Here is a 20,782-nt window from a genome sequence, read left to right as displayed (position 1 = left end):
CCACTCCTCTTCTGTCTTCCATTAAGAAAGAACAGGCTTCTGAGAGATAACAACCAAGCATGACAAAAAATACAATAAGATAAAACAAAAAGTATCACATTCAAGTTAGACAGAGGGAAAAAAACCACAATGGAGACACAAGAACCAGAGGCCCACTTGTTTGCATACTCAGGAATCCTTAACATTAAATTGCAAACCATCCTTTGTATGCAGAGGACTTGGTGCAAACTCAGGCACTGAGCTTAGTCTTTGAAGCACAACTATTAATAATGCACTTTTGAATTTCAGAAATATCTGGGTTTTCGTGAAAAGCCTGTGGGTTTATTCAGAGATCAGAGGGGGAAGCAAATGTGCTCCAAAGGGTTTTTAAACCTGAACCCTAAAATCAAGTAGCTCACTAAAACAAATTTTCTTAATTTCCAAAATTGGTATACAACTAATAATATCTTAGGTGGAGGGACATGAAATTACTTCATCACCTATGTGATTATCTTAGGGTCAAGTTGAGGACTTACTATTTTTTTTACCTTTTATTTTTCCTTGCATTTTTTTGAGACATGATTTCTTTGTGTAGTCCTGGCTGGCCTGGAACTCACAGAAATCTGCCTGTCTTTACCTCCCCAGTGGGATTAAAGGTGTGCTGCCAGGATTTTCTCAACATGCTAGAGAATATATCTTTGATTCTAGAAGGCTCTGTGACCTCTGACAGTTATTCTGTTGTTTACTATTGTTGTATAAATAACCAGTTTGCTATGTGACCAGTACAAGTTTCTTTACAAAAACAAGCAGAAACAAACAAAAGCAAAAGCCAAAATAAGGTGGCATACATTTTCCTCAAATTTAGCTTGTAATGTGCTACCCTGTACTTTCAGGTCACACTTTTAATGGAGACAATTAAGGCTAGGATTCATAATTTTTGTTTTATTTTATGCAGTATTAATGTGTATAAGAGCATTTTTATTTAGTATGATGTGAGTTTTAACTGTTTTCTTTAGGTTTATAAATAGATTTTATCCCTTCTTTGATCCAAAATTGTATCAGCTATGTTCTGCAAATTAATGCCTATCTTATTGGTCATGTCTGTGTAGTTTGCTCTAATTACCTAAAAAAGACACTAGTTTTGAAATTGTAGAAGTAAAGCACTTTCAAGTAGTGTTAAATGCTCAGTAAATGTGTCTACATAAGAATGCAGGAAAATCTCAAGTGATGGTTAACATCAGGGAGTATACAGAATAAATGTGTCTTCTACAAATACTGTTTGTTTTCAGTTGGAGGTCCAAAGATATTGACATCAAATAACCTTTCACTATCAATGTAGCAGTTTTGGTTATTGGAGCTGCTATTCAGATATTTCATCTCTGTGACTCAGGCTGATCTGTGCTTACTATGTAGCTCAGGCTGTCCAGACATCACTTTGTAGCCCTAGTTGGCCTGTTATTCATGGTAGTTCTCCTGCCTCAGCCTACCAAGAAATGGGATTATAGGCATAAGCCATGTATCTATCTAGATGAATGCACATTTGCTTACAACTAAGTAAATAACAACTTTCAGGGGATAGAGAGAGGGTTCGGTGCCTTAGAGTCCTTTCGATCTTCCAGAGGGCCCTGCTTCAATGAACCCATATTAGGCAGCTAACAACTGCTTTTAATTCCTGCTCTATGGGATCTGACATCTCTGGTCTTAGTGGACCATCCACCTGCATCCACAACCAGAAACACACACACACACACACACACACACACACACACACACACACACACACACACACACAGACACACACACACACACACAATTAGGAATAAAAACTGAAAAATTCAAACACACAGGTTTAAATTTAAACAGTGTAATTTTCATTTTTAACATCGTAATAGAAAAGAATTAGAGAGCAAGGATTTTTGCTGACATACGTTAACACCTTATCTGATTTATTTTCCTAGGTTTCACATGGTGAACAAATCACTCCTTAGATTGGCTTTGCCAGTGTTTAACAGAAACAGCTGAAGGAATAACATCCAGTGAGGAGAGTGCATAGTTCTTTTGTAGCTTCTTTTGCTGAGAACGACAGTGTGCAATGCTGTCTGGGCTAAGCAAGCCATCGGCTAGTGGCATGCTGGCCAGCCACTGCGCTAAGCCATTCGGACAGTGAGTGTTTTGTGGAATCACTCAGTGTTGGATGCCATAGTTCCTAGCAGAGCATGGCAGTGATTCCTAGTACAGCCTAAGATGCTAAAGAGTGTGATTAAATACATAGTCCAAGGTCACAGTCAATAAGACTCAAGTTAGACTTGAACCTGCATTCTTTATTGTTACACAGTCATAGCACTACACTCTCCAAGAATTCTTTCTTTTTTTTTCAGTAAAGAAGAAAAACTGGAATAGGAAAATAGAATTATATAGCTTTAGTAGATAAAAGTCAGATAGGATAGTGGGGAAAGCTTGCCGTGTGCAGAAAGTGACCTAAAAGACAGGGAACTAGAAGGCAAGAGTGAGCAGCTGCCTCTTAGCAATCTCTGAAAATGGAAGAAGAGGGTTTGGCAAATGGCGGCTCGGGGCTGCCATGGATGGGCATCCTGTGCAAAGACAGGAACCCGAACACTAACAAAGATGCAGGGAGAAGTAGGGAAGCAACGTGTTCATGACACAGGGAGAAAAGTGTTGATGCTTGGAGATGAGGCACATTACAAGAGGTCCTGAGTAGTTAGAACACACACACACACACACACACGAGTAAAGAACGTACTGGGAGCCCGGAGGATGAGAGGATGTGGAGTGGGGGCAAGGCCGAGGAAGGAAGATGATGTTTGGTACAACTGTCTCCATTCTCAGACATCTCTAAAGCACAAATGTAGCTGTTGTGTAGCTGATAATGTAAAAGGAAATGTGTCTGATGGGAGAAGAGGGCAGAGTGATTTCAGCAGGCTCCCATCTCTACAGGGCTTTTTTGAGGGGCAGCTGTGCCCGGCACAGCTGTGGTGGCCATGCCCGGAACATGTTTACAGGCCATGAACAGAGCACTGTTCTGCCCAGCTGCCACACAGGAAGGCTAATAGGCTCAACGCCTATTAATTCTTTGCCTATTCATTATTACAGTGACCTTAAACTCCCTGCTGGGCATTCAAGTGGGATGTCATTTGTCACACACTTGGAATTCTATTGTAATTCTGTGCTTACAAACCAAGAAAACTTGTACCCAACTTTTGGCAACAAGGGATATTTTACATGAAGTGCTTAAAGCAGGCCTTCCATGCGACTGTCCGGAAGAGTGTCAACACTGTCTATATATGGAGGGGGAAACAGTATTTAATCTTTCCTGCTTTATCGTCTCTGATTACTTTTTTCTAACATATGCAAATTTCAAATATGTGTGCATATCACATTGAAACTTTTAGTCAGCACTACACTCTCCTACAGAGCCTCTCAAATGATCCTGAGGAGCTAAGTGTACTGATTGATTGTTCTATTCCTGTATCTTTGAGCATTTACGCAAAGCTTCAAGGAGGAGTTGGTGAGATTAAGGGGGCCTAGGAAGGTAAAGACTCGCTGGTGTTCTGATGGCCTAGAGTGTAGATGGCACATCTGTAAAAGTAGGACTGTCCTCAGTAGGAAGTGGGGTTAAGAAACCAAGTTAAGGGCAGTTAGAATCACAGGTAGTTCAGCAGAATATCAGTGGCACACTTTGTGTTTACCCTGAGAAGAGTTGGTTAAAAAGGGAGCAAAGAAAAAAGGACAAATGCCCAGAAGACGATTCGCACGCTAGCATGACAACTGTACATACACTAAATGAGGCCATCTTTTTGGACATGCCAGAGAGAACAATCTACAGCAATGAGTGTGTGGCCAGTAGCTTTTACTTCTAATAGAGCAAGCATCTGAGGACTTCACTTGTCCTCAGATACATTTATCACAGCCTGAGATAAAAGTAACCATTGGATTGTCATGAATTAACCCCAACTCTGTGTGGGGTGGGGCCGCAGGACAGATCTGCACCCATCTTATTGGACACTGCTAGTCATTTTTTTTTTTTTTTTGCCAAGTACCTTACAGTTTACAAAATTATGTCCTCAAATGGTGGTGGGCTCATGTTAAGAAAGTTGGCTTTTATTTGTTTCTCCATGACTAGAATTTGGGGAGCTCCCAACTCAGGAAACCCACTCAGGTTTATGAAAACATGCCATAATTTATTTGATTTCAAAATAGGAAAGCTCTAGTTGGCCATGGTGTTCAACTCTGAATGTGCCATAGAAGACTCCCACCAGAATTCTGGCCTTTGTCATACATGCATACATAATGTGTATATTCATCTGGCACACAGAAATATTCAGGTCACATGAATTGATGTCTTCCTCCATCTTTTCTGACCATTTACTCTCCATCTTAGATTTTTTGACACTTAAGTGTGTGAGAGATTGATTTTCAAGTTCTTGATTTGTTTGTTATTACTTTAAATTACATCTTTAAAAATGATTTTATTTTCTACCCGCTCCTTACTGGTGTTTAGAGGTAAAATACATTTACCTCCACTGACTTTGTTTCCATTGACCTTTGGTAGGTTTTGTTACTGCAGTTCTTATATGAAAAGGATTTTGGATTTTTTATTAGATCTTCCTGTCATATGAGAAACTTTTCATCTGTTCATTGCAGTTCCTGTGTGTTTTAGTTTGGTTTGGTGCATTGATCGTGGATATAAGACAACGCCAATCACAACATGGTTGGTGGAAATCGCTTCCTCTGACTCCACCTCAGAGTGAAAGTTCCTATCACTACATCCCTGGGGAAGATGTCTGCTATAGGTTTTTGTAAAGATGCCTTTCAGATTGAGAAGAGTTCCTTGGTGCCTCGTTGTCCCTCAGTTTTATCATGCACAGAAGTTGAGTTTCTGCATGATCATGGGCTTCATCCACGGACCCCTCCTTTCCTTCTGCTAATGTGCTGAAGTATTGTGGTTGATTTTTAGATGGGAGCCAAGCTTACCACCCTGAAACAAACCCCCTGTCCTTTGTGATACAGTGCCCTCAAGTACTGTTTGTGCCTCTTTATTGCTGGGTTTTACAATATAGACACATACCTAGGATTTTGCCAGGATGATTAATACTGTGGCTAGTTTATATTCTGTTCTTTCAAATTCCTCAATAGAAGAGTCCAGTTGGGTTTACTCTCCTCTAATCTCTAAAAGATTTTGGTGGAGGAGGAGAACCATCATTTCCTTTCATACCTGAGAGATTTGTCAGAGGCATCTGGGAGTACAGTTTTTTCTTGAGATTTTAATTAAATGTTCATCTCTTGTTTATATATATATATATATATATATGTATATATATACATATATATACATATATATATATGCATATGTATGCATGCACACATATATAGTAAGTCATATTATTTTTCTATTATGTTTCTGCAGGCTCAATTTTTATAACATGTTTTATAAACTGTACTATTAGAAGTTATCTTAATTATTTAGAATAGCATACTGTTTTGTTTGTGTGTTCATAAATGTGGGTGGCGTATGCCTATTGTAGGAGGGTGGTCATATGTACAGAACAGACCAGGATGTCCCATGTCTGTCTCTATGGCTCAATGCCTTATTGCCTTGAACAGGGTCTGCCACTGAACTGAACCTTGGCTAAGCTGGTTGGCCAGCAAGCTCTGGAGACCTGCTTGTCTTCACTCAGTTCTGGGGTTACAGGGACATGCAGCCTTGCTTGACTTTTCACATGGGTACTATGGATTTGAACTCAGGTCCTTATGTGGCTAGCAAGCACAATTACCTGATGAGGTGTGTCAGTTCTGCGTGTTCTACTTTTTTGTATGTTGTAAGATCTGCAGCAGTACCTTCTTGATAGTTGTTTTTCCTTATGTTCTCCCTTGACAAGACCATGTCATTTATGTTAGTCTTTAGAAGGCACACATGTTTGCTTTCATGAATCTCTGCTTCATATTTCTTTCCTTGCTTACTTTTCCTCATCGCTTTCTGGGGTCTTTATTTATTATTATTTTTCTGTCTCTGGGCAATTACATCACTTACTTTCAATCTTTCTTGTTAATGTAAAGATTGAGTCTTCTGTAAGCACAGCTTTAATGCCACAGCTGACATTTTGGATAGTAATAATAATCATTTGCATTTACCGAAAGCCGTTTTCTGATTTTTATTTTGATTTCTTTCTTGGCCAAGAAATTTGTTGCTTAATTTAGGTTACTATGGAAATTTTCTGTACATCTTTTTGTTTCTCGATTGTCATCCCATTCCTTTATGTTCAGAAAATATTGGCCCAGCAATAGCTTATTTTCGTAATTTTTTCATGTAAGCTTAGTAAGTAGATCCCTGAGTATATTGTACTGTGTATATTTCCTAAAATCAAATTACTATGGTCATATCTTGTGTGTGCACTAAACATTGGTTTTTGGTGGATTTGTTCTAACAGTTGTTTAGAGATCTGTTAGAATAATCCACCATGATTTGGAACTCTCTCCTTGAATTTTGTTGCTTTTGACTTTCTATATTCTTGATGCTCTGTTTTTTTTTTTTTTTTAACTTTTTATTCTTTGTGAGTTTCACATCATGTATCCCAAATCCACTCATCTCCCTGTCATTTTGTATCTGCCCTCTGTCTGCCCTTGCAATATCCCTCTCAAAGAAAATAAAAAGCAAAACAAAAACAAAAACCAAACAAAACACCAAAACAGAACAAAGCATAAAAAAATATCTTGGTGTGGAAGCTGTAGTGTGTCAACAGAGTGTCCCACAGTATACCCCTTTTTCCACACACCTTTATTTGCAAATATTCGTTGCAATGAGTCATTGGTCTGATCTGAAGCCTCTGGCTTCTCCTACCCTATCAATACTGGATCCTCACTGGGACTCCTCTCAGATACCCTGTGTCATGGAGATCCTGTAGTTTTAGATTTATAGGACTGGTTTCCTTCACATGCTCCAGCACTTCATAGATGAGGGTGGTGTTGAAGTGGGCCAAGTCAAAGTCCCTAGACCTGGCCCTTGGGTCAGCCCACCAGCTCCCCAACACTCACTCCAGCTTGCTCACCCAATGCTGCAGCCCAAAAGGGCCAGGGTCAGCTCTCTTGCTCTCATACTCTCAGGCTGGCTCATCTGCACTCAGGCTACAGAGCCAGCTCTGCTGTGCTGTGCAGTTGAGGTTCAGGGTCTGCTCTCCTTAGTGCTGTAGCTGGTGAGCAGTGGGGCCAGCTCTCCAGAATGCTGCTGCCAATGAAGGGCATGGGCCACTCTGCACAACTTTTGGCCATCAGTGTGGTCGCAGGTGGTAGCACATATGGACACTCGTATGGTCTTTAGTGGTGATATGAGCTATGGACATAAGACACAGATCCCTGCTGTTGTGTGGGCCACCATGTCACAATGGCCTCAGGTGGAGAGGCAGGCTACTCACAGCAGGCTATTTCTTTCCACTCTCTCAGCTCTGGTTCTCTCTCTCTTTATAATGCTCAAATTCTTCTGCTTTTCTTTCTTTGCATCTGTCCACCACATAACTGCACCAAGAAAAAAAAGAAAAAAGAAAAAAAAAAAGTAATGACTCCTATGGCTGGTGGTTCTCTGTGTGTCTATAGCCAGCCTGTGACCTATACTTTTGTTCTTAGTTTTTACATGTTATAATTGTTATTTTTTTCATGAATGACATTATTCTTCATTAGGAAGTAACCTATTTACTACTAATGAACTTTTGCTGTCTTGTTGGATTACATGGGCATAGTTGCACAGGCTTCCCTTTGACACTTTCATGATCCATGTCTAGTTATTTTCCTTCAATATTCCCAGCACTGTTTCTGACTTGTGTCCTGCATATGACATTTGAGATCTTCCCATCATAGCATGTATTCTATTTGAATTTCATAAGGTTACTAATATGTTTAGATTTCAATGTCTGATTTTTAAACATCCTATTTATTTTTGATATTTTTTTATGAGTTAGTTTTTAATGGCTTGTTATTTAATGACTTTTCCATACTAAACATGGTTACTTAACATGTGAAGTTGGCCTCAGCACCTGAAATCTTCTATCTCAGAATTTGGTTTCTGCTGGGTCTTATTTATGGAGCCAGGTGCCCTTTGGCATCAGCTGTGAACCTTCCATTCTTGGATTGTTATGATGCAGGGCTCAGATATCTGGATTGGTAATCTTACTGCTGGAGATTATGCCATGGCTCACCTTGGGCAACTACCAACTTGTGATTCGTGTATTTTTTTTTTTATTTTTATTTTACATGTTGCTATCAAAGCTTTTTAATCTGTACAAGTAACCTAACCTCAGATTGCAGTCCTATCTTCCCAGGTCCTGACAATATGTTGCTGGTCCTTCCTATCCATAATTTTTATGGATTTTCCCTTCTGGTCTCCCTTCTTTTCACTCGTTTATTTCTCCCTTATGCTTACTGTAAATACATATACATTTGTTTTATACCGTGAATGCCTATAAAATGCTTGATTTAGGGATGTTCTAGGCTTTTTCTTCCTACCTCACACAAGTAACAGAAACAAACTAAAAACACCCTAGTATTTTGTTAAAAAAAAAAAAGTAGAATAATGATTTTTGAATTGAGTTTACTTTTAACATACTTGTATTAATTTGATTTTTTTTTACCATTATATTATTTTCTTGTCATCTGAATAGTGGCGTATTTTTTCCAAAAGCTATTTTTCCAAATCATGTCTCTAGCACTTTACTCTTTTAAGTGTGGATGATATTATTGCTACAGTGGGAATCATGATGTATATCTCTTCCTGAACAGTACATTCATGTATTTTAACACTTGACTTCATACTGCTATGTGGTATAATTAGATTTCTTCTCATATTTATGTTGCGTTTATATTATAATAAAGTAATGCAAATAGCTAAGATGTATTAAATAACCATTGTACCTACCATATAGTGTTTTAAATGCTTTGTGTTCATTAACTCATTATGTAGCCCGAGGATTCCTGTAGGGTAGGTGCAGTTTGTCAGCTCGCATCTCTAAAATGGGAATGAAGCAGAAAGAAGCTGGCTTCCTTACTTATGGGTACAGAATGTTAGACCAAAACTCTGTTTTTAATTGCACAGTCCTAACAAATAATCTGCAAAGGTCAAAGGGCTACATCTTCATACCTAACTGTGGCTGTATATGTATGGTAATCTGCTCATTTTTTTTCTACCACTAAAATGTATTCAAAACCATAGTTTGGTATTCACATTTGCTTTGGTTTTATTTTATTTCACGATGTATCCATTATAAAAAACAAATATGGCCAGTGAAAGTCTCTTAATGTACTCTGTGCATCATTCCTAAACTCCATCACATTTAGCTATCATTACTGTTTGGAATATATCCTGCAGGCATTTATCACAGCGTAGACATCTATTACTTTACTGTTTCCACATGGGTAAATTCAGTCATAATTATATGCATGCATTGATGTCTATATTTTGATGTTTTCACTAACTTTGAGGTGTTGTATGTGTGAGTGGTCTTTGTGTCCTGCCATTCTTTTCTTAGATTAGGCATTGTATTCAGAGATTTCCTCGTGACTAACCGAGAGGTGATTTCTTGAATGCAAGCGCCGTGACCTATGCTTTGGTAGCCAGTCGTGTAGAGTGCCTCTGTGGCCTTGGCTAAGGACTTCTCTCTAGTTTCTATCCATTCTAAGCAGCATCACATGTGTAACAGTCCCAACGGTGGCAAGCTACGGCAGGAGGATAGCCATGAGTTGTATGCCAACTTGGAATGCATACTGAGCTTCCGGCTAGTATAAGACTGTGCCACAAAAAAAATTTTTTAAAAAGAGAGATAAAAATAAGATGCCTTACCAAATTTATAAATTGACAAGGCAAACAAGAGCAAATTTTGTAATGAAAATCCATATTTGTATTTAGAAATATAAGTTCTTGTTTAATCCTCGAGATATATATGGCATATATTATATATGTACATATTATTAATAATACCATCTCACTGAGAAGATATAATTCAGATTTATTAAACCAGCCCCCCCCAATTGCCCAGTATTACAGTTGGACTAGAGCCCAAGCCAGTTGGCTTATAACTCAGTGTTCTTATACACTTTTATAAACTGACTCCAGGCAAGAAAAAAATACTGTTCAGCACAAGAGAGTCAATAGGCATATTAAAGAGCACCGTGGAGCTCTGTCCTCAGCCCAGTGGCCCATTTCCATTTTTAGGAGTACTTTTAATTTTTTAATTATGTTTTTCTTTATAATTACATCAGTCCCCCTTCCCTTTCCTGCCTCTAAAGCCTCCCATATACCATTTTCCTCCCCTTTGAAATTCCTGGCCTCCTTTTTCGTTTAGTGTGGTACACATACATATATGTATATTCCTAAACACAACGTACTAAAATTCATATAATGTTACTTGTATGCCTATGTGTTTAGGGTTGTGCATTTGGTACTGAATAACCAGTCGGTGTGTTATTCCCTAGGGAAGACTATTTCTCCCACCCTCAGTATTCCTTAGTTACCCGCAATTCTCATGTAGGTTGAGGCCTCATGACCTTTCCCTCATCCACTGTTGTAATTGGCCTCGTTCATCTCATGTTTAGGCTGTCATGATGGTGAGTCTTTCTGGGTGTAGCTTCAGAGATTACTAGGAGACACAGCGATGGGAAACTCCTGGCTCCTCAGGCTCTTAAAATCTTTCTGCTCTCTCTTCTACAGTGCTTCCTGAGCTCAAGTATGGGAGTGTTTTCTAGATGTATTCATTGGGTCTGGGCTCCACAACTCTGGATTTTGATTGATTGCGGTTTTCTATAATGGTCTCTGTCTGTTGTAGAGAGAAGTGTCTTGAGGCAGGATAAACACTACATTGATATATGGAAACCTGGAGCTAGGAGCCTCCGATGGGAGAGGATACCTAATAATTGTCTTATTGAGTTAACACTATTTCAATTCCATGTGGAAAGGAGTTTTTTTCTATCTCTCTTCCTGGTGGCTTCCTGGATTTCCTCCTAACCAATATTATGTTTTTCACTTAAATTCTAATAAAATTGTCCTTTAGCGTCTCTAAAGGATATACAAATGTACTTAATACGAAGGAACTTATATGTTATACCTCTCAAGGGATAAAGGTTTAAAAAATATTGGTAATAGTGTAAAAGAGAGGGCAAGCTATTTACAGTTTCTTAGCATTGGTGGAATCTTGGTTGTTTGTGTATGGTACACAAGTGTGTTTTTTGCTTAGTGTGTTGTGTCAACAGGAGGATGGCAGGTGTCCCGCTCTCTGGCTCTCTACCTTATTCCTCTGAGGTGGTCTCTCAGTGAACCTGGGGCTTGCTATTTCAACTAGGCTGGTTATCCAAGGGGCTCCTGGGAAACAACTCTCACTCACCTCCCAGTGGGGTTACAGGGCATAAAGCCATGCCCATTTTTGTTTGTTTGTTTTTTCTTTCTCTTCCTCATCATTTCCTCCTCTTCTTCCTCCTCCTCCTCCCTTTTTCTCATTTCCCCCAGAATCACCCGAAAAAAGCATTCCTTTTTTCTTTTGTATTTATTAAGTGTTTTTTGTTTTTGTTTTTGTTTTTTGTTGTTGTTTTTTGAGATGGGGTTTCTATGTATAGCCTTGGCTGTCCTAAACTCGCTTTGTAGACCAGGATCACAGAGATCTGGCTGCCTCCACCTCTCTGAGTGCTGGGATTACAGATGTGAGCTGCTGTGCCTGGCTAAAAAAACATTCTTTATACTTCTAATTCAAGGCAGTGCATCTACAACTTACTTATATATGCAGGTGAAGCCAGTGACAGAACTAGTCTAGGCACAGCTGGGAGCTCAGGAGCCAGGCAGATTTCAAGGACTACACAGTAGTGTGCACACTGCATTCACTTCCATGGCCCAGTCTAGGGCTCACAAAAGCATGACAACCCAGAAGTAATAATACTCTCCATTTTATATTTAGAGAGAAAACATTGGCCTGGAAATGACTTACCTGAGGCTTACTTTTGAAGAGATGTGGGCACCAAGCCATTACGGCAGCATTGCCATTCTTAACCACCATGCAGTGTGTGAGGGTTTTGCTGGGGACTGTTGGTTTGAGGAAGAATGTACTATTGGTTTTCTGACAAGTTCAGAGCTAACTGGGTCTTCTGATAGTTTACTCATTAATATCTCTCAGGTTCCCAATGAAGCATGTACTCAGGGTAGCATAATTTACACACACACACACACACACACATCTTTAAAGAAACTTTTAAAATTGGCCTTAATTTATAGCTATACTAGAAATACATGTGACATGATGACTTAACTGACACTCATGTGGTTTGTTCACAGTGTGTTTAACTGGACAGTCCCCTTCCTTTCGCTGCTGGCCTGTTTGATTCTGGCCATAGCCACTGTTGCTTTGTATTTCATCCCTCTGCGGTATATCATTCTACTGTGGGGTAAGTCTGACTCCGTCCTTTTGCTAACAGGCAGTTCCAGGTAAGAACAAATTACTCATTTTTAAAGTACAACCATAAACTTTAAATGCACTCTTGTTACCAATTACACATAAGATTAAGGAATACATTTGGGGAATGAAAATTTCCAGGATCTTTCTGCAAAGGCCAGTTTCATGAGGTCTCAACATGGATATTTATAAGCCCTGTGCAGAATCACAATCAAATGAAACTACGATCAGGCTCGCCATTTCCCTTTAGGCTTTCCTGCTCATAAATCCCTTTGAATAATGAATGGCTGCGGCCTAGTAACTGTGCGGAGGCACTGTGGTTCAAATGGTGGGCAAACACCTGCATCTTGCTCTTTATAGACAGCAAAAATGGGTCTGGCCACTGCCTCACTGCTTCTGACGCTTCATCTCAACGGCAGCAAAGAAATGAACTGACGTCATGGTTAAATCCAGAAGCAGTGTGGTGAGGGACAGACTTCTGTGCCTACCTAGGCAGTGGGAAAAAGAAGAGTAAGTGGTTGTTTGCAGGGGACGTGGCACGCCTACCTAAAGGTTAGCCCATTTAAAAAGCAACAAGAAAAAGGATCAATTTGGCACACATGCCATGGCAAGTTTCACATTCAGGCAAGTGGCTGGACCAAATCGAAGGCTGTGTGTGAGCCCACACATCTGTACTGAGATAACAGAGTGCAGCAGGGCACACTAGCTTCGTTGATGCAGAAGCCAGCAAGCTTTGTCATATGACTATTGCTGAATCTCCTATCTTCATCATTTCATGGGATCTTCCACATGAAGATATTTAAGGAAGTCCCAACGATGAGAGACTGCCTAGATGCATTCACCCATAAGCAACAGCAGAGAACCTGGGAATGAAGAGAAAAGCTACCATTTTCTTCTAGATCCATCAAGAAAATCTACCAAGACGGTGTTGGTGGAGGGAACCATGCTGATGAAGAAAACCAAAGTGGACATTTGGAAATGAGAGAGAGGTTATTGGAGAAGTGAAATAACTCATAAGACTACACAACAGCAAGGGGTGGGGGAGGGTACCTGGCCATTCTGTGTTATTTAGGTGAAATCTTAAAGCTCTCGCTATTGTACCCAAAGGAAAGACATAGTCTAATTGCTTTTTGTAGAGTCTTGATCTAAAAGAATTAGGCATGATTGAGGAACAAGTACGAAGTTTGAAACCCTGCTGAATTATAATGCTGAAATAATTGTATTTTTCTTCATTTGTATAAGTATTCATTTTCAAATCCAATTCCTGCTCTTGCTTAGCACTTAGATATTGTCTTTTAACCAGATGGGATTGACAATGATAGGCCTTTGCCTACTACCTTGATCATGCTGAGTTGAATGCCATGGTCAGCTGTTGAATGCTATGCATATTTGAATATCCTTCTGAGCATCCTTCCTCCCAGAAGAAAGGATAACATAGTCTTCCCTGTGTTTCCTTGGGAGATTGTTTCCATGAATCTTGTGAATACCCATACCTCTAGATGTTTAAGTCCCATATATGACATGGTATTTGCCTATAATCTATATAAACTGTCCTGTATTTTAAAATGTCCCTGGATTACTAACATATAAAACAATATAAATATATGATAAATGATTGCCATATTATATTTTTAGGGACTGGCAATGGAAAATCAGCCTAAGTTCAGCACAGACATTGTTTTTGCCAGTATTTTTGAACCCTAGTTGTCTAATACAGGGATCTAATACACAGAGAAAGTACAGAGTTATGTTTCCTCTTCTGATTGTTGATCCTGTGCCTCTCTCTATTCACCCAGATCATTCTGGCTTCTGTTTTAATAGTCTCACATCTTGGCAGCTTTCTAAAATCTCTTTGCACCAACTTAACAAAACATATCTCTCCTGTTTTTTTAGTTTGTGGCTAATATTGCTAAGCAGCATGGAGTTAGCTTTGCTCTCATTGGCCCAAATAATTCCTTTCAGTTTTTCATTCTAGTTGCATTGTTCTACACTTTAGACAATAGTTTATAGCTTGCTGATGAGTTTACTAATACACGATGGAGTCCAAGGCTTAGCCATCAATAAGGGATGGCTTGCCTTGTCTCCTCATGCAAAAGAGGCACTGCATTTTGGAATATATTCTGCACTTGTTATGACCTCTTCTTTGCCAAGGTGAGTTAGTTATAAGTTATCATAGGCTCAGAGAATACTCCTGCATGTCTTTTAAAAGTCTATATTCCCTGTAGACTCACACCTTATCACATAGAAAGAGTTTATATATATGCCTAAAGCTTTGGTTGTTCCTTCTAACCTGAATAAGGTTGAGATGACTTATTCTAAAACTTACCTGTTGAATTTTGTTGGTTGCTAAACCAGATGAATTAGTGTCAGAAATTAATTGGTGGCATTAACCCTTTGGGAAAAAAAGTAATCACGTTACATGCACTAAGATCTCATGTTATGTACAGCAAATACTTTTGTAGGAGCACTTCAAGCACAGAAATTCATCGACACCAACCCATGAAAACAGCTTAACAGGAGAAGCCTCCTGGGAAATACTGCTAGATGCAGGGAACACATTGTAACATTTTGACAGGTGAAACACTGGCTTTGTCCTTTGGCTCTGTAATGTGTAGTTAGGCAGGTGAGTGTAAGTAATATGTAAGGAGTGCATGAAAGTGTGAGCTCAATACTTGTGCTCCATAAATGCGACCTGCTGTGGCCCCCACTACTGCTGTATTTTGTGAGAGTGACTTTGGGAAATTCCACAAAGGGTCATCTATGAAGAAATTCTGAAGTCACCCTAGAAACCTTGCTCTTCTGGGCTTTGCTAACTTGTACGATAAATACATTTCTAGAAGTCTCTAAGGGACATTATTGGCTTGTGTGATCTACACAAATCCAGAAGCCCTTTCTACTATCCAGTCCAATGCACATCTTTTTTTGTTGTTGCTCATTTTGACATGTTTTCCCATAATTCCTTTGATTCTTTTCTTCATCATACATAGATGTTCTCCTTACTATCTACCAGTTCTGGTCTCACACCCTTCCATTTTTGCATGGTAGATAGAAACTCCCCATGCTACCTGTTGAGCTTTGTGTAAGAAGGAACTGTGACCCATTTGCCTTATACTTCCATTTGAGAACGTACTATCTGGCATATGAAGGGAACTCGGGATTTGCCAGAACAAGCACAAGTCCAGTCTTGCATTCAACAAAAGTGCTATCCTTGGACCTCTGCACAATGTGCCCAAGTACTTTATAGACAGTGCCATTCTCTGCCATATGGTTGGTATTGTAATATGGAAATGGAAAGCAGCCACCCTACTTCTCCAAGTGATTCCTTTTTCTACTGGAGGCCTCAGCTCCATTAACTGATCTGTATGTCGTAAAGTCTGGGACCACTCAGCAATGCTATTTGCATCTGATTTAACTTTTTTTTCCTGTCTTGGCTAACAATATTTATAACAGATAACTGTATCATTTCAGTTTTGTAAATAAGTCTGAAGTCATGAATCACGGGATCAGACACAGTGTCCATGTTTGGGTATGTGTCCCAAACTAGTGTGTGTGATGGATAACACAAAGAACTTGTTTTCCATCACTACCTCCTTGTGATCCTATCTAATTGACATCTACAGTAATGACTCCAACTACCCTCCATTGTTGGGTAATTGCAAATTATAAAATCCTTGGCTATATTACTCAGCAGGATTCTATTATCAATCCTGGAGACTACAGAGGAAAGGTTTTTATTATGAAGAGTACATTGTCAGACATCTTGGGCCCTGGAGGGTTAAGTTATATGCCTGAAGTCACACAGTTAATACATTATGAAGCTGGAACAGAAGCCCGGGCATGCCGGTACCTTTGCTATTTGCCCTCTTACCCCACAAAGTTGACCAAGGAGTCGATAATGCCCTCTTTATCCTTGATCTCACATAATAGGTAATTTAGTAGAATACCTGAAATTGTTGAATGTAAGATGCCTTGAAAATGAGCTAGACTTCTGAAGCATGCACGCTGAATACCTTGCGGTTTTTATTCCAAGTTTTTCAAACATAGTCAGCCTCACTGCATTGTGGACTACTTCTGCCTTTATGGGTGCATCTGAGCCGCCGTGCAGGTTTGTAATCTCAGTGACTAAGAATGTGGTGTTTTGATCGGCTCTGATATTATCCCTGCCTTGCTGTTCGTTGTAAAGGCTCCAGATGCGCACACTATATATAATTAACAATAGAAGATACATCTTTTCTCAATACGTCTTTGTCTCCCTTCATCACTTTGCCTTGTCTGTTTTCTTTTGCCAAAAAGCCTATGCTACAATTAAATGTCTTTAGAATAACACAGTGAGAGTATTTTAGTTTAAAGGAACGCTGGGGGGGAATTTTAGTTCCAAACACGAAGCTTGCTGTGGGGGTAGAGGGAAGAAAGGCAGAGTGCAGCTTTGACTTGAAGGAAAGGGGAACATAACTGAGATCCTTCCCCAGCCCAACCACCATGCCACCATTTACTCATGAACAATGGCTGCCTCCCATTTGCAAAGCAGATGTAAATCTGACCCCCAAAAGAAAGGACTGGAGGTTGTCATTGTGTCAGGTACAATGCCATGCAGGAAGTCTAGTCCTTAGATGAAAGCAAAGTCATATTTAATGAACAAAGGGAAACATCAAACCTTTCATGTGATGGGGACTGTTGAACTTGGCTTCTGAGTAGGAGCCATTCAGAGCACAGCTAAGCTGAGCATTCATTCAGCGTCATTGGGACAGGCGGGCCTTCAGATACCATCCTTATTAAACAAGCACCCCGTGGCAAAACTTCAGAAGGACACCTAGTCTTTCTGCTTCTAAAACTCAACATGAAAAAAAAAAAAAGGTTGACATTTGGTGAAAAGACTATAGCTTATGAGATCTGGCTAAGGCAGAGCAGCCCCAAGGAACAGAGTAGAAGACAAAAGAAGGTTGGGAGGAATCTCTCTCTGCAGAAGAAACCATGTTGTGGGCAGCCCAGGAACTCCAGCTGCACAGCCTAAGATTCACAGAGGCCGTAGGGTCTATCGGCATCTTGAACATTAAACCTCATTCTAATTACGACCGTCCCCATTGTAAGTTATTCCAGACTCTGTTGCTTGGACAAACACATGTTTCACTGTTGCAGTCCATAAATGAAGTTAGTCACTGCAGTGAGATAATTTTCCAATAATAACTTTTCACAGTTTCTGCCAGCAACGTGCAATCAACATGTCAAGTTCTGTTCTGCAGTGAGAGAAAAGGATCCTGTGAAAAAAACAAGTAAAAGAAGAGCTATTGCTGCAGTTTCTTTCTGCCCACTAAAGCTCCCACCCTCCTCTCCCGACAGCTATGTTTGGTCCGGAGCATCCAAGCAGGGACTTGTTTTGACTAGTAGAGGCCTTTTCCCATCTGGGACATTTGTCTCTATAGCAGAGATGGCTTTTAATCAGTGGTTACCGAAAGAGCCAATCAGTCCCCCTGTTTTAGCACAGGTTTCTGCTGCCCTGCTGCTGGTGTTGTAATGGGATTTTCACAGCTGAAGGAGGCAGAGCCCCTCTTTCCACAGCATGACCCTCCATCCTTTCAGGAAAAAGTTGTCGTGAATGATGCCACATGACAACAACTTGTGCACAATTGAAAGTACAGTGTTTGTTTTCACACTAATTTTTAGTTGTGAATATTTCTCCTCCCCTACTGAGACATGTTTTCAAAGACAGGTGGTAGGCAGGTAGGTAGAGATGATAGATAGATAGATAGATAGATAGATAGATAGATAGATAGATATGTTGGTAGGTAGATATGGATGATAAATGTACCTTATTTTTTGTTTTCAGGCATAAATAAATTTACTAAGAAGCTTCGAAATCCATATTCCATCGACAATAACGAGCTGCTAGACTTTCTCTCCAGGGTGCCTTCAGACGTTCAGAAGGTATGCAATGTTCTGATCAGTCACCACACACAGGGGCACCAGCGCTGAGTTCTTACCAGCGCTAGAGACCTGGAAGGGCACATGACTCTGCTTGTGTGAGTAATTGAGATAAAAAGAGTCAGCAAATCCCTGAAGAGTTCTTTCTGGGAGGTGTGGGGGAAAAACAGCCTTCATCCAAAGCATATAATGACAGAGGAAAATTATCCTGCAAAAGAGCTACTTAGGAATGGATCTGGAACTCATACTGAGCAGCTACAGGGCTGCGGTGTTGGTCTCATTTTGATTGCTTTCCTCCCTGAAGAGAGTGAGATGAACTCAGGAGTTACCTGAGCTCCAGTGAAGAGGGGGCATTGCTTATTTTCTTAGTCCTCCAGATGGCAGGCATTTTCGGGGAAGTAGGAGACAAGAGGATTATTCTTTTTATTCCTTTTTTTTTTTTTTTTTGCCCCAATTATCTTTTCAGCCTCCCCTCTATCTTCTTTCCACTAAAGACTTAGGGAAGACTGAGGGCAAACCGCTACTTACTCTGGCACACACAAAGGAAGAGGTGATGGGAAATCAAATCTGAGATCAATCGCAAGTATTAGTCACAGGTAATGCTCACTTAGTCCAGCAGTGACTCAATTTTGTGGATACCCAGAGATTAACAAAAGCACCAATAACAGAAAGTCTCGAGGAGTGGCCCCATCCAGGGCCCTGCAGACTTGCCTGCACCAAAGCCAGAGGAAGACAGGCAGGCAGCGAATTCCCTAATGGAAAAGAGTGAACACTAAATGGGCAAAGGGGGATATCATGGCATGAAGCATCATCAAGATCATCAAAGGCACAGTCTTTTATTGTCTGAGAGAACCCTAAATCAAGTATCGATTTTTTATCTTTGGGCCAATGTAGTGTAATTGGTTTCCCAGCATCTTCAGGTGGATTATAGACACATGGGGCTAAAGGTCTCAACAGATCTCTTCCCTTCATTCCACATTCTAGACATTAAAATGTACTCTGTGGTGCTTTTCAGTTTTTAAGCTTTTACTTCATAACATAAACCTGCAAACCTCAATTCTATAAAGATATATTTACTCTCTATCACTTACATGACATAACTGAGAAATAATAACCTGGTATATGTTTTGCATTTAGAAACAATTGTAATATTATCTTCTATTCTTCTAGGGGACTTTCACAAAACTTTTTTTCTTCCTGTTTATCTGATTTTGAGAAAGTGTAGCCTAGTGTAGGAGTACGTAGAACATCCTTGGGGAAGTTGGCAGAAATGCTAAAATTAGGTAGCACATGTGGTCAACAACATAGTAGTTTAAAATAAATGCAGTCTACACAAGCCTATCACAGCTATACATGAAAGTATTATACTTGCAATGTACCATCAGTTGAGTTACAGTGTGAGTTCATACAACATCTGTGAATAGAAAATTTCCATCACTTCCACCACTCCATGGTCCTGGCCCCACCCCTTGGAATGTGTCATCCAAGTTTAGTTGGTATAATCACAGAGATATATATGACAAAATATTTGAATGAGGATCCTCCGTGCATTAGCACATCTTCCTGTCCCACCAGGGTGTTCTCTAATGACAATAACCGTTGGTGACTCCCCAAGTGTTCATGCTTATTGCAGATGTTCTAGCCATTACATTATGAGTGAACTTAATTTTAAGTGACCTCTATATAAGTTTGTAGCCTGGTATCAATTCCAATATTTTGTCCCGTCTGAGGTAAAATAAATGTCTGTAAGAGGCTGAATTTTTTCTCATTATTGTAGGTTCCTTGGAATCAGTGTTAGGTAAGAATATAAGATTAACAATCCTCAGAGGCAGCTATTAGATTATTTACGTTTGAAAGCTGGTATAAGCAAGACTAAGATCAGGAAGCAGCAGTGAGCAAAATAGAAGCCCATAGACATCCATGCATCTCATTAGAAAAACCTGCTTTTAATATTTTGGTTTCAAGAAATGATGCATGACTTCTGAAACCCTTCCTGCAATTAATCCCCCCATGGCTCTGTGTTTAGAAAGTGATTCATTACCTTTGAACCTTCCTTCCTTTGCCTTGCCATGTCTGTGTCCTTGGGGAGCCATTAACACACTCCGTGGTGAGCTAGGGTTACCTAACTGCCAGCATCATGTCTGTGTGTTTTCACAGGTGCAGTATGCAGAGCTGAAGCTCTGTGGCAGCCACAGCCCACTTCGGAAGAAGCGGAGTACTGTCTAGAGCTCACACTGAGGATTTGAGCATCCAGTGTACAGCTGATCAGTCCCATGTCCTAGCTGCTCTAGTGGTACCAAGGTGTCCGGAAATGGGTGCTCTGTGCATCCCCCTCATCATTTTCTGCACTCTTCACATATACAGATGCAAACAGCCCTGCTCGCAGGCCCCTGTGCATGGATGTCCCAGATGTGTTGAGAGTCAAAACAAGAAAAAAAGGCATTAAATCT

The 20,782-nt window shown here is 40.0% G+C and overlaps 1 protein-coding gene across 1 annotated transcript in view; it reads left to right on the top strand.

Annotated features, from left to right (window-relative positions):
• The window catches only part of Mctp2 (multiple C2 and transmembrane domain containing 2), a 224,255-nt gene extending 203,697 nt beyond the window's left edge, over positions 1–20,558 (top strand). The window contains exons 21-23 of the mRNA XM_051148727.1: positions 12,296–12,405; positions 18,238–18,335; positions 20,490–20,558. Coding sequence (XP_051004684.1) covers positions 12,296–12,405; positions 18,238–18,335; positions 20,490–20,558 — 277 coding nt within the window. The remainder of the gene's footprint in view (positions 1–12,295; positions 12,406–18,237; positions 18,336–20,489) is intronic.
• Positions 20,559–20,782: the final 224 nt, after the last annotated feature.

Source organism: Acomys russatus, chromosome 7 (genome assembly GCF_903995435.1).
Source record: "Acomys russatus chromosome 7, mAcoRus1.1, whole genome shotgun sequence".
NCBI lineage: Eukaryota > Metazoa > Chordata > Mammalia > Rodentia > Muridae > Acomys > Acomys russatus.
This window is presented reverse-complemented; position numbering and strand designations above follow the sequence as displayed.